This window comes from Lissotriton helveticus, chromosome 7 (assembly GCF_964261635.1).
Source record: "Lissotriton helveticus chromosome 7, aLisHel1.1, whole genome shotgun sequence".
NCBI classification, from domain to species: domain Eukaryota; kingdom Metazoa; phylum Chordata; class Amphibia; order Caudata; family Salamandridae; genus Lissotriton; species Lissotriton helveticus.
Window position 1 is genome coordinate 1,931,319,405 of NC_136068.1, and position 26,212 is coordinate 1,931,345,616.

The 26,212-nt window shown below is 48.6% G+C and overlaps 1 protein-coding gene across 10 annotated transcripts in view; it reads left to right on the top strand.

Moving 5' to 3' along the window:
* Window positions 1-26,212, top strand: part of LOC144770929 (uncharacterized) — a 584,254-nt gene that overhangs the window by 101,242 nt on the left and 456,800 nt on the right. For all 10 annotated transcript variants that reach the window (XM_078655752.1, XM_078655753.1, XM_078655757.1 and 7 more), the window contains exon 4: window positions 24,121-24,258. In XM_078655752.1, the coding sequence (XP_078511878.1) occupies window positions 24,121-24,258 (138 nt within the window). The remainder of the gene's footprint in view (window positions 1-24,120; window positions 24,259-26,212) is intronic.

Consider the following 26,212-nt stretch of genomic DNA (forward strand, 5'->3'; position numbering starts at 1 on the left):
ATCCTCTTCACAATGACTAAATCCATCACTCTCCCCTCCCTCAACAGCACATTATCCAAGAAATCCACCCGCAACCTCCACCTTATTCCTACGGACACATTGGAAACCGCAATTAAGGCTCACCTAGCTCTCCCCCCTCTCTCTGACAGCACCAATGACCTTACCAACCACTATAACAATTCTATTCTTGAATCCCTTGACCAAATTGCCCCAATCAAACTTAAACTACAAAAAAACATTCCTCCTAAGTCTTGGTTCAATTCCGAACTTAACAATGAAAGACGATCCCTTAGACATTCTGAACGGACTTGGAGAGCTCATCCAAATGTAGACAATCTTGCTATCCTTAGAACCACAAGATCCCAGTACAAAAAACACATTTTTAACGTAAAAGCCTCCTTCCTACGTTCTCAACTAGAGCAGGCCAAAAATCGCCCTCGAGAACTTTTTAAAATTGTAAAAAAACAAACCTCCACTGGTCCTCCTAAAATTCTAGCATCCATTAACAAATGCGAAGAAATTGCCAGCTTCTTTACTAACAAAATCAACATGATCGAACTCTCGTTCTCTTCCCTCCCACCGTCACCTCAACTTTCCACCATCCTACACACCATCCCAAACTCTGATAACTCTCCTTCGACCACCTCCTCTGCACCGCTCGATACCTCCGCTCCCCTCCCTGCTATACCCCAACAGGATATCCCTCCAATAACAAACCCCACTGCTAAAAACAATGCCTCCTGGAGAGTCTTCAGTCCAGTAACAGATTCTATGATCACTAATATCATTGCCAAACTTAAACCTTCTGCCCACTCCAAAGATCCTCTCCCCCCCACTCTGGTCTAAGAACTCAAATCCATCATTGCCCCCATATGGACCAAAATCATCAACTCCTCTCTTTCCACTGGATGTGTCCCCGCCTCCCTTCAACTCGGCCAAATCTTGCCTATTCCAAAAAACTCAGCAGTTGACCCAAATGACCCTAACAACCTTCGTCCAATCTCTAACCTTCCATTCCTATCCAAAGCACTTGAAAAATGTGTCCTACTACAACTTGAGAATCACATCGCCTCCTTCAACCTCCTTGATATCTTCCAGTCTGGCTTTAGAAAGGGATGCAGTACAGAAACTGCTATGCTTAATATCATTGATGACATTCATCTTTCCCTCGACAAAGGAGAATCCTCAACACTTATCCTTCTAGACCTCTCAGCTGCATTCGATACCGTCCACCACCCCACCCTTCTCAGCACTCTCAAAGACCGGTTTGGTTTAGATGGCACCGTTCACAAATGGTTCTCCTCATTCCTACAAAATAGATCTCAACAAATTAAGCTCAGCCATTTCCTCTCTAAACCTAAACCTGTCTCACTTGGCGTCCCTCAAGGATCCATCCTCTCCCCAACCCTATTCAATTTGTTCATGGAACCACTCACCCTCATCCTCAAACACTCCAATATCAACTACCACCTCTATGCTGACGACACCCAATTATACTACAAGATCAAATCTCACAAAGACATCCTTCACCTCAATGAGACCCTGATAAAAATTCAAAGCTGGTTCCATTTGAACCATCTCAAACTGAACCCCAAAAAAACGGAAATCATAATTTTCTCCCCCAAAAATAGCTTTCTTCCCATTCAACTTTGGTTAAATGACATCAAAGCTCTAAACTGCTCTCTCTCCACCTCCAATTCGGTCAAATCCCTAGGCATTAGTATTGACCAGAATCTGAATCTCATCCCCCACATTAAAAATGCTTCCAAAAGAGCTCTTTTCACCCTTCTCCATCTTAAGAAACTTAAACCTTTTATTCCTGCAGAAGATTTCAAACTTGTTGTCCAATCGCTGGTCCTCTCCAGGATTGACTATGGCAACGGCACTTTGGCGGGCACCCCTAAAATCCATCTTGCTCCAATTAAATCTGTCCTCAACCTTGCAGCTAGACTCATCTCTGATTGTAGAAAATTTGATCACATCTCCCCCGTCCTCAAAAATCTCAAGTGGCTCCCAATAGAAGGTAGATCAACATTCAAGATCGCCTGCATCACTCACAAAACTCTCCACCAAAACACCCCTTCTTACCTTGCAACAAAACTACACAAAGCAGGCTGCTCTAGATCCCTGAGGAGCACAAACTCCCTTGTCCTCATCCCTCCTAGACTGAAATGTAAAAAAACACAATCCCGTGCTTTCTCCGGCAACGCTCCCACTATCTGGAACTCTATCCCAAAAGAAATCCGTTGCAACCCCTCCTACCCTCTCTTCAAGAAAGAACTAAAAATACTTCTTCTTAACAAATATTGGGGTATCTAATGTTTCTGACACTTTATATGAACCAAGTATTAGGATATCTTATGTAAATTAACTCCCTACCTGCTCACTCCCCTCTCCTCTCTATGCACCCCTCCTAACTCTCCCTCTCTTTACCCTCGTACTCCTACTCTCCCTCACCTCTCTCCCCTCTCCCTACTAACTTTCTTTTTCCATTACCATCCCAACCTCTATCTCTATTCTCCCTGCCCCTTTTAGACACGCTGGCAATCAGTAACATTTTGTAACTCGTTCTCGCTTAAATCTCTTTAATCTACTTAATTGTTTTTGTGTTCTCATGCCTTGTAAAGCGCTCTGATACTCTTGGGTCCAGTAGCGCTATATAAAACCTTTGAAATAAATAAATAAATCATGATGTGAGGCTATAGATGCCAAGTTTTCAGTTTGCTTACCTGTGAATTTTGCATGTTTTTAATGTGAGGTTATATGTGGCTTTTCAGTGCTTTACACGTGGCAGAGTTAGTAACACTTCAAGCGTCTAGCAAAGCTGATTTGCTCGTGCAAAATGAATTGATCAAATGCTCCCACTTATGTGCAATAGATTGGTATAGAAACAGCTTTAAAACTGTAGAAATATTTTTTAAGTGCTTCTGCACTGGGGATGGGGTGGCAACAAGTTGTGTCCACTCCTGTGAGAGCTGTAGACCAAAGGCCAGGCAGCAAGAAGGATTCAGAGTAAGACAATCGAACATCTGACGTCCACATTAAAACATCTTCCATCTGAGCTGAACACACGAAAGGCGGCACACATCCCCAATATTTGCCCAACAAACCTTGCAATATCTTCACACACAGACATATTGTGCAAGGTATTGCAAAGGCAGCACCTCACCTCAACTAAACATCTACAGTAAACACAATAGCAGTGTGCCTAAATGCACACACACAAACACATGTATTAGAACACCTAGGAATTTAAATTACTCAAGGTTCATGGTCACATTGTTTGAAGGTGACAGAGTTCCATATTCGAATATTTTAAAAATCAATAGTCTCATTACTCAAGTTGTTTCTGGAATTTATGTAACTTTTTCCAGCAGGAAATGTAATATAAAATTCCAATATTTAAGTTTTAGCTAGATCAGAGACCAAATTCTTGAAAGACCTGATGGCTCTCCCCCAGAGCACCCCTTCAGTACCTGTACTAATGGATATGGGTTGTAGATCGATCAAGGATCAAGCCCAAATTCGCCCCCTGCTGCTCTGGGCACGACTGTGGCGAGGGCCCGAGCTAGCCCCATACGCGGAGGCCTTAGCAGAGGTCATGGCTCTGGAGGGCTGGTCCAAGATTAAGTGGCTGAGGGACATGAAACACCTGCTAGGAGCTTTGGGGTTTGGGGATGCTTGGGAAGCAAGGACTGCCTCCCCCAAGGCAGTCCTAAAGAACCTTTACTGGAGCTGGGTACTCTGTAAGAATTTCCTTGATGTAAAACATTGTAAATCCACGGAGGAATTTCTGAAGGTGAAGGAAGTGGTGGCCTACGAACCCTACCTTGACACTATTTCCAATCCTATTGACAGAGCTTTGTATTTTAAATTTAGAGTAGGGACGCTACGTGTAGGTGATTTTATCTCCCGTTGGAATCTTGCCTATCCCCGCTCCTCCTGTGCGACCTGCCCATCACGTGTAGAGTCGGTCGCTCACATTTTCTTTGAATGTCCCGCATATGCACGGCCAAGGCGGAGGTGGCTTAAACCCCTGTGCAGGCAGTTAGGCACCCGGCAGTGCAGAGAGGCGCTGCGTATTTTAAAATCTGACACTTGTACCCTGTTTGCATGCTGTGTGCCCAAGTTTCTAAAATGGGCATTGCTAATTCGTCTGAATAGGCTTTCTGTGACTATTTAATGCTTGTTTTATCTGTTTTGGTTAATATGATTTTATCGGTGTAAATAGAATGCATCTGTTTTTACATGATTTTAAAATTGATGTATCTGCTTTTATTATATTTTTTTATATCGAAATAAAGCCATTCATTCATTCATTCAATATTGAAGACCTGTTTCAGGGGATCCTAGGGCAATCAAGGGGTATTGGCCTTAAGCTCTGCTAATTTCACTCATTTACTGCTGGTGTTCAGGGCTCTACTGTTGGACCTGAAACTAATTACCAAGCACCCCTTTCCATGACCTAACTCCAAAGCCAGACTAGCCGGACCGGGCATCAGGCGTTTCCCCCGGGAGGCTGGAAGGGTCGGGAGGTGCTTTTGTTACTGGGGTCTAGTTTTGTAGCAGTGCCACAGTTTTAAAAGCACTGTGGAGTTCCTTGTATATCCAACAGTTTTCAGGCAACAATAAAAGTGCCAAGATAACTCTGGTAATTAATGTACCTGCTGGAGAGGGAAAGGTAGGGCCTGCTGCAAAGAGCATGTACTATGCAGATCACAGAGCAGTATTTTATGTGTGTAGCTCAAAAGGATCTCTGTGACAAAAGCAGTAACCCACTGTTACTTTGCAGTTCTGTGAGAGGGGCTATGCACAGATGAGAGGCACTGTTGGAGGGTGATAGCGAGGAAATAATTGAAGAACCCCAATAAAATTGCTGTATACTGGTGCTCTCCAATATTTTTTATTTTTTTTAAATTATTTTTATTGTTGCTGACATAAAGTATTCACATATCGAAAAACATTTGGCAGCGCAGCCTCAACATTCAGCTGCGTCCAACCATTTATGCAACATTTCCATTTTTTCATTTAACTAATTTGAACATTGCAAACAAAGGGTCAAGATGTGTTTCCGTTGGCAGAATCAAATTACACCAATTGCGTGAGAGATAGCAGCATAATGCTATAGGCATGGTTTATATCAATCACAAACTTAACATCACTACATTTCACGAGGCTTGTACATTCCGGCACACTTAACTACACTCCCCCTCCCGCCACCCTCCCTGCTCATTCCATCTCCTCATCTTCCTCAGCGCTATCAATATCATCATCCTCAGGCAGTGGGTCACAGATCTCCCCCCTGTATACATTCCATGGTGACCATGTCTTATTCCACTTACGTGGGTTGCGCCTCTGTTGGTATACTGCTCTTTCCGTCATCATTAACATATCCATATTTCTGCACCATTGGGCCAGGGTCGGAGTGTTGTGCGCCCCCCAGTTCATTGCAATGTCCCGCTTTGCCAACATCATCCCAATGATTACCCATCTCTTTCCATGCTGTGTCAGGTCGGTCTGGTCCCATACATTCAGCAGGCAGACCCTGGGGTTAGGTGTAAACGACGTGTGCAAAGTCTGGCCTACCGTGCGCGCCACACGCCCCCAATAGTGTTGTATACTGGGGCAGGCCCACAATGTATGGAACAATGTACCCTCTTCCTCACAGTTTCTCAGACAATACGGGTGATCTGCCCTATAGATTTTGTGCAGTGTCGTGCGGGTGTAGTAGACCCTGTGTAGTATTTTAAATTGTACCAATCTAAAACGTGAGGATATACCCGCCTCCTTGGGCGATGCCAATGCTGCGTTCCAGTGTGTCTCGTCCAGTTCCCCAATCTCATCCTCCCAGTGTTCCTTCAGTTTCACCAGCGGATCCGGTAGGTTGTTCAGCAGTTTACGGTATGTGAGTGAGGTAGCACTGGCCTCCATGTAGTCCGTAAGCAATCTGTCCGATAACGGGGCCGAGTCCGGGACCGTCGTACCTGGCTCCAGTACCGCCAGAAGGGCATGCCTAATTTGAACATATCGGTACGTTTCGTTTACTCCCATGTCGTACTGTTCCCTCAGGGCCGCGAATGAGATCACTCCCTCTCTTGTCCACATATCTCCTACGGTGGAGATCCCAATGTTGTCCCACTGGTCAAACCCTTTACTGCGTCGCAGAGTACCTAGGGCCTTAGCGTCCCACAGCGGTGTGAGTTTGGTAATTACCCCCTCCCATGCTAGTCGTCTTTGAGCTTTATGCCATATAGACACCGTGTGTTTGGTTGGGCCTCTCAACTTTGTCAACAGTCCCTTATTATAAAGCGGGGCCAGAAGGGTGTTCAAGCCTAATTGACTCCTATCGGCCAGGAATGCTGGGTCATCCTGTGCTACATGGATCCATTGGTTGATCACCTTAAGGTGCGATGCCCAGTAGTACAATTCAAGGTTTGGGAGCGCTATCCCCCCGCTATACCAGTCTCTAACCAGTTTCGATTGAGCGACCCTGGCCGGCTTATCTCCCCACAGCAGGCCTGACTACTGTGCAGACACCTGGCGGAAAAATGACGGTGGAACCAACGCCGGCGTGTTTTCCAGGACATACAGGAAGCGCGGCAGTGCCATCATTTTGAAGAGTGCCGCCCTACCTAACAGAGTTAAGGGGAGGGTCTTCCAATGGCGCACATCTGCCTTCAACCTATCTAGCAGTGGCTGAAGGTTAAGGTCACGAAAGGTCGTCTGTTCTCGCGTGATTCGAATCCCCAGATATTTAAAGGAGAAAGGTTCTACCTGCAACGGGCAGTCCGGGGTCAGGGGCGGTGGAGTGCCACTGATCAAGTAAAGTACCGATTTTGCCCAGTTAATTTTATAACCCGACGCCGTGCCATGTCTCTCACATAGGGCCAGCAGGACCGGGATACCATTTGCAAGGTCCGTGAGGTAGATTAACATGTCGTCGGCGTACAGGGAGACTCTATCCTCCCAGTCACCTCCCCAGTGTATGCCTTTCAACAGCCGAGTGGTCCTGATAACCGTCGCCAAGGGTTCCAACACTAAGGCGAACAGCAGCGGCGAGAGCGGGCATCCTTGCCTCGTGCCTCTCGCCAGTGGGAACTCCCTCGAGATGTGACCATTGGCCGTCACCCGTGCTACGGGGTCTGTGTACAGTAGCCTAACCCATGATATGAATTTCGCCCCTATACCCAAATGCTCCAGAACCGCGAAGAGATATCGCCATTCTACCATGTCGAATGCCATTTTGGCATCCAACGACAGCACCGCCGCTTGTTCCCTCAACAGTGGAGCGCGTGCCAGCACGCCATGCAGCCGTCGAAGGTTCAGCGCCGTGCTCCGGTGTGGCATAAAGCCCGACTGGTCCGGATGAATTAGGTGCGCCAGATGAGGCAGCAGCCTAGTGGCCAACAGTTTCGCCAAAATTTTACTTTCGGCGTTAAGGAGGGAGATTGGGCGGTACGATCCGCATTCATCAGGGGGTTTTCCGGGCTTTGGTATTGCAATTATAGTAGCCGTACGCTGGTCGGGCGCCAGCTGCCCCCTTTCCAGACAATCCTCGTACATTTGGAGTAAAGGCGTCGACAGCGTTTCCGCCATGGCCTTGTACCATTCTATCGGTACACCGTTAGGGCCAAGCGCCTTCCCTGGGTGTAACGCCGCGATAGCTGCCTGTATCTCCTCAGCCGTCAGGTCTGCGTCCAACTCGTCCCGGCTATTCTGCGGTAGAGTACGAGTAGGCACTCCAGCGAGAGACCCTTCTGCCGTCTCCCGGGAGACCTCGAAATCAGGGGAATATACTAAATGGAAATGGTCCGCCAGTATGTCCACTATTTGAGACGGCCCTGTCTGCACCACGCCCTCTGGGTCTTTCAATTGTACTATGGCCCTCTGCCCTCCTCGTTTCTTTTCTAACCAGGCCAACAGTTTACCCGCCTTTTCACCGACGTCGTACACCCTGTGTGTTGTCGTTCAATCAATCAATCAGGTCATTTATAGAGCGCGCTACTCACCCGTAGGGTCTCAAGGCGCTGAAGTTGCGCTGAAGTTGCCATCAAGTCGTTGCCATATTATCCATCACCCTGCGGCGCACATGTGCTGTGTGACGTTGCTGGCACAGCCGGAGCGCGTGTTGTGTTTCCTCGGTCGGGTCCCTCTCGTGGTCTCGTGTGGCCCTTTCGAGTAGTCCCTCTAAATCCAACAGCTCCTGACGCTGCGTGTGTTTATGGTGGGCTATAGCTGAGATGGCTTGCCCGCGCAGAACCGTCTTGTAGGCTTCCCACACGGTGGTAGGGGAATCCACTGACCCTATGTTTTCGGTGAAATAAGACCTCGTGCCCCTCTTTAATGCCTTGGCTACTGTCAGTTCCCTAAGGTATCCTGGGTAGATCGGGTAGATACGTTTGCGTGTCTGTGTATGATTGGAAAGAGTCAGCGTCAGCGGGGAATGATCTGAAACCCCTCGTGGACGGATTTGGGCTTCGGCAACAGTGAGGAGGCCCCCCCCCCCAGTGTCAGGAGGTAGTCAATTCTCGAGAGGCTGTCATGGACCGCCGAGTAGTATGTGTATTGTCGGTCATCTGGGTGGGACCGCCTCCATATGTCTACCAACCCCTGTGCTTCCATGAAGTCGTGCAGTCGGGAGGGCCCCGGTGTTAGTGTGCGCACAGGGACGCGATCCATAGAGTTATGTGCCACCGCATTGAAGTCGCCCCCTATAATGAGATCCCCTTCCGGTAGGTCCAATAAGAATTTTCCCAGCTCTGGGAGGGCGGTGGCGTGCAGTGCCGGTGGTATATACACCGAGACTATGTTAAGTGGCTTTCCCTCCCACTGCCCATGTGTCGCCGCGAAGCGCCCCAGTGTGTCGATCCTAGTGGATTGGGTTATGAACCTAGATGATCGGTGCATTAGTATCCCCGTGCCCCGGGACCCCTTCGTAAATTCAGAGTGAACAATTATACTATACCCTTTCCGATCTAGGGCCCGTGTCGCTGCGCCCGTTAGATGCGTTTCTTGCAGTAGGACAAGAGCGGGGTTCAGTCTCTTTATGCCTTGCAGCACTAGCCCCCTTTTTATTTTGTCACCCAGGCCCCTCACATTCCAGGACATGAGGTGTTACGGGGTCGCCGGCCCTACACTATCGTCCCCTCCCACCATTCTTGAAAGAGTGGATTGTGTGGCCAGGATCGTGAGGCATCAAGCCTCCTAAGTAGTGAGAATAGATGCCATGCCATGGTTCCGCTACTCTACGCGTGTGTATCCTAAGGTTCCTATCCAGACCCTGATAACCAACTAAAAACCCAAAAACTACAGTACCCCCACCTCCCCCCCCCTCCCTGCCCCCCTGCTCAACGGACTTAGAACTGCCCGCCCCCCCAACTCAGCAGAGTGCCTGAACCCAACCCAAAACATAGTACTTGCACGCTGGGGTGAAGGACTCTCCGGAGTCGGCGGCCCCCTCCTTTGGCCGCGGAGGCCCTCAGCCCAGTGTCCAACAGCGTTGCAGTCAGTTCAATGTGCCATTATCTGGGGATCACTGTTCTCCATCATCGTCCCCTTCTCGAATAGTGGGCAGAGACGAGAGTGGCTCCGCTTCCTCGCCGGTTGATTGTAGCTCCTGCTGAGAATCGACATTGCGGTTTTTGGTCTGTCTGTTGGAGCGACGAGGGCGGCCTGTCGCCCGCCAACCCTCCAGCCAGTCCTGTGCTGCCTCCGGGTTGTCGAAAAACCAAGTCTTATTGTCGGCCACAATCCGGAGTTTGGCCGGAAAAAGCATTGAATAGGGGATCTCCCTGGCTCTCAGTTCTTTCTTGACCTCGAAGAAAGTTCTCCTTCTCCGCGCGACCTCCGCCGTGTAGTCCGGAAAAAAGGCTAGCTTGGAATTTTGTATCCTAACAGGGGGTGAGGTCCTCGCCGCTTGTAGAATGACATCTCGATCCCTGAAATTAAATAGCCGTGCTATGATCGGTCTGGGGTTCGCCCCCGTTTGTCGGCGCCCTCCCGGGACTCTGTGTGCCCTCTCCACAGTGAAAAAATTTGAAAGTCCCTTAGGCTGCAGGTGCTGTTTGATTAGATTCTCCACATACAAGTCCATCGTCCTTGTGTCTTCCGATTCCGGCACACCTATTATACGGATGTTATTCCGTCTCGAGCGTCCTTCTTGGTCATCGAGCTTGTCACGCAGTTCCTTATTTTCTTTCGTGATACGTTCCATACTAATCTACAGTTCCGACACATCTTCCACCAGGGCCTTGGTCACCAGTTCCATCGTCTTCACCTTCTCCGTCATCTTGTGGAAGTCCGCCCGAATCAGAGTAATTTCTGCTGAGATCGACCCCACAGTGGCCTGCACCTGTGTGAGGGCCTGCATGACATCGTCCAGGGTTGCCTTCTTGCCCCCTGCCGCCTCCACTGATCTTGCGTCTGGCGGGGGAGTAGCGGGTTTTTCATATGCGAATCTGTCAAGGCGGGATTGTGCCGCGGTGTTTTTCGGCCCCTTGCCGGCCATCTTGAACGGGGAGTCGAGCACTCAGACCCCCCTCCGGTTCCACCCGGACTCCTGCACTCCTTCGGGGCAGTCTCCCGCCTCTCAAGGCTCTCCGATGTATTTGGGGCACAATCCACCCGCAGCCGTGGCCCTCAGTGGTCTGGCGTGGACCCTCCGACTCGCTTCCGGTTAATTAAGGTGGCGGCGCTCCCGCAGCCACACGTGGGGCCAGGGGGGGGCGACCGCTTCCACGGACGGCTAGCCCCAGCCACGGGGTGTCGACGAGTCTCAGGCAATGGGGATGGTCTCGTTGTGCCCCTCCCGTGTTGTTCGGGCCGGACCGTGTCGCGTTGCCGGTGTCTTCCGCCCTTCCCCCTTGTATCTGCTGCAGGGCAATGATGTTATTTGGCACGTCGGCCTGTGTCCTGGAGGATGGAACCGCCTGTGCGGGTTCGTGCCGCACAAGAAGTCCCTGCGCACACTCGCGCCTTCTTTATGTACAGTGCGCCCCCACCCAGCGGGGGGGGGCCGGGAGCGGTGCCTCGCCGTACCTGGCGGTGTTCGACTGTCGACAGTCCTGCCGGCGGTGCCCGACCCGCCTCTGCTAGTACGGGACCCCTGCCGGGTCCTCAAGATGGCGGCCCCGCTCCGGAGTCAGCAGCTCCAAGCGCCGTCACTTAGCCCCTCAGTTCGTCCGGGCCGGACCCCTCCACTCAGCGAGAGGGTGCCCGGGGTACCGCGCGGGGCTCACCAGGTCTGATGGCAGCTGCGGGAGGCGGGGGGGGGGCCACTCTCTCCGTGGTCATCGCGGGCGGGCGCTTCCGGCCGCTTCTCGCCCAGGATGGCTCACTTCCTGTCAGCCTACCCGCCCAAGCAGGTCCCCGGCTCAGTATCTCCGCAGGGGCCTTCTCGGTGTCCGCCACAACTGGACTCCCCGACGTCGGATTTTCTCCCCGCTTGTCCGAACCTACGCCGCCCGGTCCTGGGCATCAGTACCTTCCCGCCTGGGTCATAGATGGATCGGATCAGTGATCGGATATTGTAGGAGGCCGCTTCAGCCGCGGAGCTCTCTTCCTAAGCTGCCGCCATCATCGGCTGCTGGCCACGCCCCCGCTCTCCAATATTTAATGGAAAATGTGTTGCAGAATGTACACTTTGTCATTTTTTTCCCACAAATATTATTGGCGGGGGCAGAACCCCCATCAAACCCCCTTGCGGTGGTCCCTCTTGCTTCGCTCGCATGCTATGCACTGTATGGGGGCGGTCTGTCAAAATTTGTCAGGTCTGCGTTGGGTACCCAGTCTGAGTAGCAAGGTAGAGAACCAAATTTGCATACTCAAGGAATTGGTATGTGTTTCACTAATAACTTTGCCCCAGTTTGATGAATCTGCGCAAAACTTCCCCAAAAGAAGTTCATCCACCTCAGCTCTTTCATGGAATGGAAAGTTTTGCGGTTATTCTTCAGCCGGAAACCAAGACAAGCATTTGCAATGCAATAGGTCTCGCATTTACGCAAGTTTGAGCCATTGACATTGCAAATGACAATGCCTTTTATTTTTTTTGTAAATGACAATGCCTTTTATTTATGTTTTAAAAACAAACAAAGATAAAAGGCATTGTCATTTGCAATGCCAATAGCTTAAATTACGTAAATGCAAGACCTATTGCATTGCAAATGCTTGTTTTAATCTGTTTTCAAGCACTCCATAGGAGTGCTTGTGTTTTCAGACCCATCTGTTACTTCTCGTACCCCCAAATTCCCCCTCAGCCCTGTTTCATCTCCAAGCTGCCCTCGTTCTGGTTTTGTCTCCCATCTCCACCTGCCCGTTTCACCTTTCTCCACCTAGCAATAAGCTTCTTTTAATAGTGTTTTAAGCTGCACTTTCCTGGCATGCGGCCAAAGCATTGAGGTACAAACAGTTAACAATGAATAGACACGGATGCCTGCACAAACAAAACTTCCTTTCTTTATAAAACCAGGAAGAATTACCGTGCTGTGAGGGTCAGCTGAAGGTTTCACTCCTGATCCTCTCGAGGGCCGCTTCCGCACGTTTGCTATTCCATGTCGCCTGTAATCTGAGCTCCTCTTGAGCCCAGTTGGAAGTCAGGCAGGCCTGCCCGGGACCTGGGCGGGGCCTTGAACCCAGCCGGAAGAGGCTGGCGTGAGCTGTGACGCTGGGCTCCCGTGCTCGAGGGAGAGCCCCGCGGTGGCAGCCGCCGGATGGAGGAGAGCCCCGGGTCCCAGGACGGGGCCCGGGTGAATCAAGGAAGGCGGCCGAGGCCGCCAGCGGCAATGCGGGGCTTCCAGGAGTTCAGGGAAGCCCCGCAGGGGAAGTGCTGCCGCCACAAAGGGAGTCCCCGGAGAGCAGCCCGGTAAGGTCAGAATGGCTGGGGGGGAGCTCCATAGGCGCTTAGTTAGTGCTAACAGCGGCACAATTCCGTGAGTTGTTGCAAAAGAAAGTACAGTAAATCTAGTAGATAGCAAGCGCAAGCTTTAACAATGAAAGTGAAACTGCATGCTGGCTTGCCTCCCAAGGGGGACAGGAGATGTGCACACGGCGTGCCTGAACGTGCCTCTTCACGCGCGTGTTCACATTTCCAGTCCGGCCAGCGCGTGCCCATCTCCTGTCTCCCTTGAGAGCCCTTGAAAGCCAAGTCAGCGACAATAGGTCTCGCTGGCAACAGCGATTTGCGTTGCGTCGCCAGGTGCGAGACCTAAAAAAGGGGTGTCCTAAAAGTTTGATTCCCCCATGTTAATTCCCATAGGAAACTTTGCTCTCTGATATAAATAAAACAGCTGAATGGAATTACACCCAATTTGGCAGAGAGTTAGAGGTTTACTCAGTTTGCTTTTTGTGATTTGGTGTTAATCTGTTTAGCCATTTTGGAGAATTTGGTATTAAAATAGGTTCTTGCGTTGGGCTTCAAGGGGTTTAAAAGGTAGGTATCTCTGCAAGATTGGTTCCGCTGGAGTCCTGGGGTGTGGAAAATTAAAAACGAGGTCCTTCTGAATGGCAGAAGGAGCTTTTTCTCTCGTCATTTTGGTACAGCAGTACCAAGTGATCTGTTTAGCTGACCGCAACTCTGAAGAAAATGTCCCAGTCACCGTTACAGTAGTCAGGGAATCTACTTCTGAGTCTTCAAAAAGTTTAGAAATGGGTATAAAGAATCCGGGCGGGGACACCCTGACCACTAGGAACTTGTGGACGAATCTCGATGGACATCCCTAATGAGGTTTAAACGGACTGTAGGTAGCTGGGCTACTTTATGTAGTGTACCAAAGGGAGGTTCACTATGTAGAAAGTCCAGGTAACCCTTATTGGTTTACAGGGCTTAAATTAATAATCCCAAATGCTTTCTTTGTGTTAGTGTAGTCTCGCAGTTTTGGCTTATCAGAGGGTATTGTAAAGAATTTGTTGTATACACAGTCCATAAGTCGGACACACACTTAAGAAGAAACTCGAGACCTATTTAGAAAAATAATATATATTTTAATTTAATTTTAGACATCAAGAGCTTCGCAATCGGGTAAGTACTTTAGACATTAAATCTTGTGGAGAAGTGTGGCTCACTGGTTAGAGGAGGCAGACCCTGAAGCAGAGGTCAGACCCGGGACCAGGGTTCAATTCCCGACGCGGCAGGGTCTTGAGCCCAAATATCCACGGATTCGATAATTCTCGTTTTGGTGCCTACTCAAATCATGGGTTCACACTCTGCAGCTCTGGGCATTAGCCTGCTTAATCTCCACTACGGCCCCCCCGCGGCGGGATGCCTGGCTTTCACCTTGGGGGAAGCCAGGACGGGTTCCCAAGGCAAGCGCCGAGATGCCTACGGGTAATCGAGCGCTATATAAGAACGCATAATAATAATAATAATAATAACATTGCAGGAAGCTCTTTATATGATATATCAAAATTAGATATATTGTGCAAAGTGTCCCGGGGTTCCCTTAGGAGTGTACAGTGACTTGCTCAGTTAATCCAAAGGTGTTCTTCTAGGGGGTAGTGTGGTCGAGCAGCTTTAGGCTTATCAGAGAGGAGTGCAAGACATCTACTAATGCACACAATAGTCAAAAAATGACACGCACGACTCCATAAGGAGATCCACACAAATGTATAAAAATAACAGGTATCTTTATAGTATGCACCAGAATCAAGATGATCAGGTGAGTACGTTTTGTGATATAAATTATTTTATACTTAAAAAGTCGACACTTAGTGCAATTTTTTGAGGCTGCAATGTTATTCTATTGGAGGAAAACCAAATATGGCCTATCCGTTCTCTGCAGCGACATATCGGGCCAGGCTCCTGGATTGAAGGTGAGTAACGGGCAAGGTCCAAGGCAACACCAGCAGGTCACCTCCAGCTGCACCAGAGCGGGCGGGTGCAGTCGTGCAAACAGTGTCAGGTGCCCAATGCAGTTCAGTGAGGAACAGTCCCGTCACAAATAGGCTGCAAGGGAGACTGAGGGGTCAGCCCAGAGAAACCAAAGAGTGGCTTCGGGTCGTGCGATGTTGGGGGACGTGAAGACACATTTGGTCCTCTTCTCCTCGGGATGGGGTGTCTGGGTGCAGAGGGTCTGTGGGGTGACTGGTTTCTTCATCTGGCAACACTCTCAGTTGAGAGGGCCTGCAGCTTTTGGGAAAGAGATTTGGCACAGGGGACCTGGTTAGCAGGAACCCAGTGGACTTCCAGACGAAATCACATCCACACTATGCAAAAAGTGGGAGTGACCATGTAAAAAAGGGGCACTTTCCTACATAACCCCCCACCCAAACGAAGGAGAGCGAAACTAACCTTTCCCAAGAGAGTCTTCATTTTCTACGTGGAAGAATCTGGAAAGGGCATCTGCATTGTCATGGGCAGTACCAGGTCTGTGATCCACTGTAAAGTTCCTGCCCTGTAGGGAACCGGACCACATCAACCGTTTGGGGTTTTCTCCTATAATTTGCATTAGCCATCTGAGAGGCCTGTGGTCAGTTTGAACAAGGAAGTGAGAGGCAAAGAAGCATGGCCTCATCTTCTCCAGGGACCAAACCACAGCAAAGGCATCCCTCTCAAAGGTACTCCAATGCTGCTCTCTGGAGAGTGACCAAATGCTAATGAAAGCAACATGTTGGTCATGGGATAGGACGGCACCAGTCCCATGTTCAGAGGCATCTGTCTGCACTATGAAGTACTCGGAATAATCTGGAGTCTTTAGAATGGGTGCTGAGCACATTGCTTCCTTCAGAGTGTCAAAAAACCTTTTGACCGCTCACTATCCAGTTTACTTTCTTTGGCATCTTTTTGGAGGTCAGTACTGTAAGGGGTGCCACAATGGGCCCATACCACCTTTACTAACCTCCTGTCGAAGAGCCCAGTCATGGCAAGGAATACCCTGACTTGTGACTTGGGTCTTAGCTACAGTTGTCTGGGTCGTGGGTTGCAAGGGTTGAACTTGGCCTCCACATACAATTGTCCCAAGTATATGACCGGGCCCTGCCCTATCTGGTACTTACTTGCCTTGATAGTGAGGCCTGCTCTCTGCAGAGCTTCAAGGGCCTTTCCAAGGTGGATCAGGTGATCCTGCCGGGTGGAACTATAGACAGGAATATCCTCAAGATAAGCTGCACTAAAAGATTCCAATCCAGCAAGAACTTTGTTCACCAACCTTTGGAAGGTGGCAAGGGCATTCTTTAGACCAAAGGGCCTATCGGTGAACTGAAAATACCAATCCAGGGCTGATAATGCAGATTATTTTTTTGCTGACCAATCTGTCAGTACCCTGATGTCAGATCAAAAGTACTGAGAAATGTGACTGCCCCTTGCCTGTCCGTTAATTTATCTGCCCTTGGGATAGGGTGTGAATCTGTCTTGGTGACAGTGTTGGGACCCCTATGGTCCACGCAAAACCTCAATTCTGTCATTCCACCATGGGGTTGAGCTTTGGGGACTAAGACCACAGCTGAGCCAGGGGTCTCTCAAAGGGCTCAATTACCCCTAACTCCAGCCTCTTGCTGACTTCAGCTCTGATGCTTTCCTTCACTTGGTCAGACTGTCCATACAGTTTATTTTAGACAGCAGGCTCTCACCAGTGTCCACTTCATGGACACACCAGTTAGTCTGGCCAGGGGTGAGGGAAAAGAGCACAGCACACTGCCCCAGGACTTTCCTGCAGTCAGCTTGTTGTTGGGCAGAGAGAGTGTCTGACAAGATGACAACATCCACTGACCCATCTTTGGAGAGGAGGTCAGGGAGAGGCTCGCTATCTTCTTTCTGATCCTCATCAGTGAACATCAGCATGCCACTTCAGCCCTGTCGTGATAGGGTATAAGGTGATTTACATGGATGGCCCTTTTGGGGTTTCTGAAAGTGCCAAGGTCCACCATATAGGTGACCTCCACTTTTCTTTCTAGGATAGGGTAGGATCCACTCCATTAGTCCTGGAGTGCCCTAGGAGCCACAGCTCCAAAACCCACACCTTCTACCCTGGTTGGAACTCTACTAGTGCAGCCTTTTGGTCAAACCATTGCTTCTGGAGCACCTGGGGGACCATAAGGTTTTTAGAAGTGTTTTCCATGTACTCCGTCATCCTTGAAGGTATGCCAAGCACATACTCGACAATGTCTCGTTTGGGCTCTCTGAATCGTCTCTCCCGGTCTTCACTAGACACAGGATGTCCAAACAGAAAGGTCAAAGAGGGCAACCCCGCTCCCTTCTGTGGCTTTTCTCTGTAGGTAAAATGCAGGCATGGTAATAAGACCTCTGTAGGTAAGTGGGTTTCTATTGCAGTAACCCCCCACTTTGTGCCAGATTTCTGATGCACATTGACGGAGAGTGTACTGGGTCCCTGCTCACCAGGTCTCAGTACCTGTGTTCCTTTCCTAAACTGTACCTTTATTTCCACCTTATGTCCCTTGTAAAGGGTACCACTAGTACCAAGGGCCTCACGACCAAAGAGGGCCCTAATGGCTACAGCATGTATTTTGCCACCCCCAAAGACCCCTCACCAAACACATACACACTGTCATTGCAGACTGTGTGTTTTGGTGCAGACAAAACTTAATAGTCGACATGGCACACTTCCTTGTGTTTTGAAAACATGGTTCGTGATGTGTGGCACACTGAATTTCTCTGTGGGTTGTTGATGGTGTTTCAATTTTAAATGGAGTTTCTTAGGTGCTAGTGGGTAGCTCCTTCTGACCTTGGGGAGTTGAGCTTGAAAATCCGTGGAAGTACACTGTTACCTTAATAACACTGTTCCCAACTTGCACTCATTGGAGACGTGTTCTCGCCTTGTTTAAACAATTTAAATCCACATGGAAAAATGAAAGTAGTAAGAGGCTGTTTTCCAATTCAAATGTTCGTTGTTTAATATACCAATTTCATTGTTCTTCACAATGTTTGCAGCTTGTTGATATATTTCATTCATTGTCCGAATTAAATTCCATACATGGATAATGTTCATATTCCAAACTTCATATCCCTATGCATTTCGGAACTGAGCCCTTCATCAGGGGAAACGTAAGCAATCTGAAAATAAAGGAACATCTTATTGTACCCAGGTTGGTCTAGTCTACCACAAACTAGAATATAGTTAAAAAGTGTCAGACCTTGAATAAAAGTAGTGGCTTGTGGACATGCAACAAAAACAGGAAAAGTGGTGGTGAGTGACGAATTGTAAAAATACTCATCAATTATATACTCGTGTGACACGTATCTACAACGGATCCTGTCAAGACTAAGATTCAATAAAGTTATTAAACAGGTGTAAAAAGCGATGTGGTCGTCGTCGCAAAACAAGTGAAATAAGCAGCTCCGGTGAAAAAAGTGAACAATCATGAATACATGGGTGAACAAGCCGGTCATCGCGCGGGCGGTAAAAATAATCAACGTGCATTACATGTGAATGGAAATATGCTCTCGTGACTGTAAGGCAAACGATTACGTCATCGCAAACCGGCAATAAGTGGTGGCGTGTTCCGTAGTAATAATCCGCGTTCTTCGGAATACTAACAGTATATGCTCATAATAACGCAGGTTGGCAATTACCCATCTAGTGAGCCGGCAAAGAATGGCGGCGTTCTACGTGCTGCCAGATCAAAACGCTAGGCATGTATAAACCCCGTGGGTTCCTGAGCTGCCTATTCCACTCATTTTGTGACGGCGACCACATCGCCTTTTTTACCTGCCATGCCCACAAACCAATGCCTGTTATTAAGGTAACTATGTACTTCCACGGATACACATCCCTGTGTGCCATGCCCACAAACCACTGCTTGTGGAATAGGTAAGTCACCCTACTAGCAGGCCTCACAGCCCTAAGGCAGGGAATGCTATACCACGGGTGAGGACACAGCTGCATGAGCAATGTGCCCCTACAGTGGGTGTGCCCACTCAGTCATTGTAAGTGCAGTGGAGCCACATCGCGTACATGGGCTTGGAGTTTGTCATTACGAACTCCACAGCCCCATGATGGCTTTACTGAATTCTGAGAAGTTTGGTATCAAACTTCTCAGCACAATGAAACCACACTGATGCCAGTGTTAGATTTATTGTAAAATGCACTCAGTGGGTATCTTTGTGATGCCCTGTGAAAAACTACCAACTCCCTCGTGTCAAGCTGCCACTTCTAGACATGTTTCTGACACCCTGAGGTGGGAGCCTTTGTGCTCTCATGGGTCCGGAAAAAAGCCTGCTTAGGTGGAGGTGCTTCACACCTACCCCCTAGCAGGAATAGCATTCAGGGTAGTGAGCCTGAAAGGCTTCCTTCCATTTGTAATGCTAGCCAGGGCCCCTCTAGCTAGTGGAGATGCCCTCCTCCCCCGTCCAAGCCCGACTTTTGGCGTCAAGGTTGGCGGGAAATATAGTAGTCAGGAGAGGTGTGCCCCCTACTCTGCCATGACCAACCCTAAGGTGCCCTGGACTGAGGTGACCCACTCCTTAGGAAATCCTCCATCTTGAATGGAAGGATTCTTCCCAATCAGGTTAGGGGATGCCCCCTTCCCAAAGCGAGGGGACATACAAAGGGAGTAGTCACCCTAAAAGGCAAGTAACCCATTGGCTACCATCTTCTAACACCTGTAATGCTCCTAAATTCAGTATTATGGGGCACTCCCAAACCTTGATCCTCAGATTCCTGCAACCCACAAAAAAAAAAGGTCGAAGAAGACACCATGCAGCAAAGCTTGAAGACAACGACTGACTTGTCCCCAGCCCTACTGGCCTGTCTTCAGCTTGAGGAGTATGTGAAGAAGACGATGCCTTTCCTGTGGCCAGCGACTTCCAAGAACCTCAGGAAGACTGCCTCTCTTCAACAAAGACCAGATCTCCAGAGGTCAGCGGCCCTGTCCAGAAAACTCCAACTTCAAGGACTTCGGATCCAGGCGGATCCACGACCTCTACCCACTCTGCATCCGACGCCCACGGCCTGGGTTTGAGTGGCCCACCTGCACAGGGAAGTCTCCTCAGCAATCTTGACATAGACTCCATCAGTGGCTGACCTCTCCTGGACTCCACGATGTTGCCTTCACCCTCTAAATGAAGGGTCACCTGACAACCGGCACCTGTAAAGAAAATCCGACTCTAAAGGACACCCCTGCATCCTCAGCCCTGACCTTGGGGAGCCCAGACCTGCCCCTTAATTCCAGCTTACCTGCCCAGCTGGTGGTCAGCTTCATCCGGCTCCCTGGACTGAGCCTGTAGCCTCTTTGTGGGACTCATTGGGTGCCCAAATCTGTTTTGCACCTGGCTACTACTGGTGGTGTAGCTTTGGTGCTGCCTTGTGCCCCCTCTGGGCTTGCCTTTACCCCCAGGGCCTTTGCCCTGAAACCGCGTGTACCTACCTGCAAACTGCACCTCTTGTAGGTGCCCCCAGTCTCCGTTGACTAACATTGTGCTCAGTTACCTCTGCACCCTGCCTCCCCAGTGCGGCTGGTGGTGCAGTACCTACATTAAACTGACCTTGCCCTGTGTTGGTCTAAACTCTTGAAGACTAGAAGAGTAAGTTATGTACTGTTAATGCATATACCTGTTTTCCTCCAATAGGATTGCATTGCATTGCTCCCATTACATTCAAATGTCTCTCTGTTGCTGTTGTTAAGTTCTACTGATTCTGATTGACACCACAAAAGTATTTCTAGAGCTGCAACGCATATTTTACTGCCTTAACAAAATAATTCCAACTGCATCTTGAAAAGTATTATTGCTGTTCTTGAAACTGTTACTTACCTAGAACTGATTTCCTCTTGGTTCTAAAATAAAATAACAAATAACTTTCATACAAAACAGTTGGTCTTGGATTCAGTCTTTGAGTGTGTTTAATCATTTCTTACCTGAGTGTGTTCAACAAATGCTTAATATAGCCCTAAGAGAAGCCGAACTGCTCGACCATACTACCACAAATAGATATCTTAGTATTATCTACTTAAACACCTGGGGATCCACTGGACTCTGTGCACACTATACATTACTTTGGTTAACTATATACAGAACCAGCTTCCTACAACATCCCATCTCCTTCTGAACTTTTCAGGGAGTCCTGCAATCATACCTTTCATGGTCTTTTTGAATCTCTAAACAAGACCATTTGTTTGTGGGGGGTTGGGGTAGTGAACTTGTAACTCACTCCACATTCTGCCCACTTGTGCTTTAGGTAACAGACATGAAGTTTGTACTGCTGTCTGACACCACCCCCTTCAGAGAACCTACCCTGGTAAAGATACCAATGGGGGCCCTAGCTACTGCAGGAGCATTAGTAGTCCTTTGTGGATCTGCATCAGGGTACCTGGCATAATGATCCACTACTACTAATAGTATGCATCTGTTCCCTGTTGCAGTTGGAGGGTCAAGGGCACCGACAATGTCAATCCCTCCCCATTCAAAGGGACCCCCAACCACTGGAAGTGGACTTAAAAGGGCTTTTGGGTGGCCACCTGCCTTGCCACTGACTAGAGAGGTAGCACAGGAGTTGCACAACTCCTTCACCTTCTGGGACATACCTGGGCAGTAAAATTTGGCGACTTGCCTACTTCCATGTTTTGGCCTGGCCAAGATGCCCAGCTAAGGGGAATTCATGAGCCAATGTGAGTAGGAACTCACAATGCTGCTGAGGCACTACCACTCCTAGTGGCACCAGAATTGGGGTCTCTGGCCTCAGTATAAAGTGGTCCCTCGTCACAGTAGGTTCTGTGGGAGTCACTGACCTCTCCCTTTTCCTGATCAGCAGCTTGTTGTTGCAGGCGTTCAAGCGTGAGACTGGTCCTCTGTTCCTGGCACATATCTTCCCTAGACTGTCCTCCTGGGCCCAATTGCTCTGCTATGTGAAGCCCAAGGTATTGGTGTTCAGTCCCTCTGGGGATGACAGGTCTTCTCCTTGACGAGACGGGAACATCGCTGTGTCTTTTCAGAAGCTGGTTTCCCAGTCTTCCTGCCTTTTCTCTTTGAAGGTTGGGCCATTATTCCAGGCTCCAGCTCTGTTTTCACCCTGGGCTTTGATTGTGCTCTTGCTTTTACATTGCAGCATTGCATATTAACAGGAGGCAATACACCAGTCACAGCTTTTCTACTGGGCAATTCCCAAATATTGATGCGGGTCATGTGCGCGAGCATGGGAAGCAGCTGGAGCTAAAGCCTCTAAGGATGGATGGAGCCAGTCAGGAGGCTGCACACAGTCATCTGCACCAACAGAAAATCTTTAAAGAGCATGCTGGCCACTTGCTTGTGTGTCCACTTCAGTGATGCACCGATGTCCTTAAAATTAACCTAACATGACTTGTGTGACCAATGGTAGGGCTGCCGGAGAAGCCGCATCAAGGGATGGAGAAGTCCAGTGCAGTCAAGGACACATTGAGGTCCTGCATTCGACCCATTACAGGGGCCATCCAGTGTTGTGGGAAATAAGTTTTCTTTCCCACGCCCTGCATTGCTAACAGCTACCAATTATAGGCATTCGAGAATGTTCCTTAGACTTTGTCTTTCTGAGTTTTGAGACATGCTGTGACATGATTTACCAGATAGCCTCTTTAATCTCTGGACTACGCTCTGAGCTCTGGAGTAGCGTGTTTTCTGCTAAGCACCCATCCTCCCTATGCTGCCCAGTCTCTCTTTGCTTGCCCAGTCTCTCTTTGCTTGCCCAGTCTCTCTTTGCTTGCCCAGTCTCCATTTGCTTGCCCAGTCTCCATTTGCTTGCCCAGTCTCCATTTGCTTGCCCAGTCTCCATTTGCTTGCCCAATCTCCCTTTGCTTGCCCAATCTCCCTTTGCTTGCCCAATCTCCCTTTGCTTGCCCAATCTCCCTTTGCTTGCCCAATCTCCCTTTGCTTGCCCAATCTCCCTTTGCTTGCCCAATCTCCCTTTGCTTGCCCAATCTCCCTTTGCTTGCCCAATCTCCCTTTGCTTGCCCAATCTCCCTTTGCTTGCCCAATCTCCCTTTGCTTGCCCAATCTCCCTTTGCTTGCCCAATCTCCCTTTGCTTGCCCAATCTTTCTTTGCTTGCCCAATCACCCTTTGCCTGCACGATCTACCTTCGCCTGCCCAGTCTCCTCCCGGTCTCCCTTCTCCTGCCCAGTCTCCCTTCTCCTGCCCAGTCTCCCTTGTCCTGCCCATCCTCCCTTGTCCTGCCCATCCTCCCTTGTCCTGCCCATCCTCCCTTGTCCTGCCCATCCTCCCTTGTCCTGCCTATCCTCCCTTGTCCTGCCCATCCTCCCTTGTCCTGCCCATCCTCCCTTGTCCTGCCCATCCTCCCTTGTCCTGCCCATCCTCCCTTGTCCTGCCCATCCTCCCTTGTCCTGCCCATCCTCCCTTGTCCTGCCCATCCTCCCTTGTCCTGCCCATCCTCCCTTGTCCTGCCCATCCTCCCTTGTCCTGCCCATCCTCCCTTGTCCTGCCCATCCTCCCTTCGCCTGCCCATTCTCCCTTCGCCTGCCCATTCTCCCTTCGCCTGCCCAATATTAAAACAGCTGTGACACTCTGAGGCGTGGATGATCTATTTGACGTGAGATGACATGTGTCTCCCTCTTAGGCTGGAATCTTTCACAAAATGCATCTGGCTGACAAGGCAAACTCATGCAAACTGATTCAGTGTTTAGTCCCCTGAGAATTGCTATTTTGTATCAGTCTTTTTGTTATATTTTTTTAATTATAGATCTAGTCTGTTTAGTTTTATATAACCGATTTACCTATTTTCTTGGATGTTATATCTTGTTTACAGTGTGGGCTCTGACGACCAGCTTTCCTCGATACTAACAAAGTGGCCTAATTTCCTCTATAAACCAGGCATATTATGACTAACGGCTGATTTAGATCTCGGCAGTAGTTACTCGATCACAACGGTGACTGATATCCTGTCTGCTGAAATATAAATCCCATTATTCCCTAAAGGAATTATATTTTGGCAGACAGGAGATTTGCCAGCGTTGTGATGGAGTGACCCGTCCGCCAAGATCTGAATCTGGCCTTATATCTTTGATTTCATTTACATTTGTCCTCAAGTACCAGTAACTACTTTTGGTTAACATGTTTTGGATTCATTATATCTAAATAAGTTTTTTGATGTTAAATAAACTGATCAATTAAAACAAACATCTTATGAGGTTGAGTTTGTCTACACATTATTGAATACTGAATAAATAATGACTTTTACTTTCCACGGCAGTGTTGGCTGAACTTGCTGCCAAGGAGAAGGATGCACCGGGAGTTGGGGCCGAACGCGTCAGCCTCAGGCACCCCCGTCACGTCTTCTCCGGAGAGGTCCATTGCAACGGTGTAGCGAAGATCATCATGATGAAGCCCGGTATGTGCGGGTTTGTTTGAATTAACTTTGTATGAACTCGTTCCGGAGTCGTTGTTAAGGATGTTTCCCATGTGCGGGTCCATCCTGCTGCAGACTGACCTGTAGCTGAACCCAGTATTCCATTTCACAATCACAAGGACGCGCTCCTAGTAGCCATCACGGTGCACATACTTCATTGTGGACTAAAATAGTTCCTGATAAGCGAACAAATGTAACTTAAGGATATTGTTTCTTATCCAACACTGCTTTCATTAGCAGTTATAAGTGAAGCTATTGGAAGCATATCGGTTACATTCCAGAGTTACGAGATAAAGGCTCAGAACAGAAATTAATGTATTTCACAATAAGTGGTGGCTTTTTCACTGTATTTATTCACCATGTTGGCTTTCCAGCGATGGTATTCATTCAGAAGATTGTTTTTATAAGGTATATAGAGTTATCACATTATATATTTGTTTTTTTATAAATTTGTTTTGTATGGATTATGTATAGCCCTGTGTGAAGTTATTGTTGTTGTTATTGTTAATTGAGATTTGTATAGCGCTAAATCACGGACAGGTCTCTTAGCGCTCGGGACAGGATGGGGAAAACTACTTACTGCATGGGTGGTAGAGGAAAGGCTCTAAAGGGAAATTAATCTGTATTTAATGCTTCTCTAAAGAGGACAGTTTTGAGTAATTTCCGAAAGTGAAGCAAATTGGGTTCTTTGCGGGGCTAGTCAGGTAACTTGTTCCAAAGCTGAGGAACCAGTACTGAAAAGTATCTCCCTCCTTTTGAGGAGAGTTTGTACCGAGGACATGACCGGATTTGTGCCTCTGAAGATCGCAATGAGCGTCCCGGAGTTTAAACCTCCAGGCGTTCTTTTATGTAGACAGGGGCTAAGCCATATATAGCTTTATGAGCTATGCAGAGGCTCTTGAATTTCACTCTTTGTTTTATAGGGAGTCAGTGCAACTTGCGTAGCAGCGAGGTGGCATGTGCTTTTCTAGGTAATCTAAAGATTAATCTAGCTGCATCATTTAAAACTACTTGTAGTCTATTAGCCAGATACTGAGGAAGACCTAGGTAAAGGGCATTACTGTACTCTAGCCTCGAGATTATGATGGCTGAAACAATCGTATGAAGCGTGGAGGTGGAGAGAAGGGGGACCAGTTTACGAAGTTGTCTTATTAGTCCCGTGCAGGTGCCAGCCACCGATGAAATTTTGTTGGCCATTGAAAGTTCATCATCAATTTTTATGCCAAGGCTTTTTACGGTTGAGCTAGGTCTAGGAGTAGGACCTAGGTCTGGAGCCAGAAGAAGTTCTTCTGAAAAAGGAAAGAAGCGCGTAGGCTGACCTTAGATCGTGAGAAGTTTGTGAGTCGGTACCTTAGGATCGAGCGCATAGCAACATAGGATCACTTATATGTGCTGCTTTTTTGGCAGAGATCTGTTATGCAGCTGGGAGCTGGTGCAGATGCAGTTGCACGAAAAAAATATTCAGTCGGACTGACAGGGAGCATGATGTGGTTTTTGTCTTGGCAAATTATTTCGATTTAAAGTTGTTTAGGGGTTGGAGAAGGATTAACTGATCAAGTCAGTATGCCTATATAGTGCACAGCTCCCATGCAGGGTCACTAGGCTCTTTTTATCACTGCAGGGTAGTGTGCGTGTGCCTGAGTAGGTACAGGTGCATGTGGGTCAGGGGGTCTTCCAGATCAGGGCTGCTTGCAGAGCGGGTCAACATTTGCCCATTTATGCAAGATGAAAGCTCGAGGTACAGATGAAATGACCTTTACAGCTTCTTATCAACTGCATGTGACAATGGAGGCTAATTTTACAGCCAAGGTAGAGTGGGGTGGAATAGGCATTTGAAAGGAAGATTTGTCATTTTAAACTTGATAAGGTCCTGAATTGGTTTCCTATCGGATAAGACCCCAGAATACCAGATTCGAATTATCTATGGCACACAATA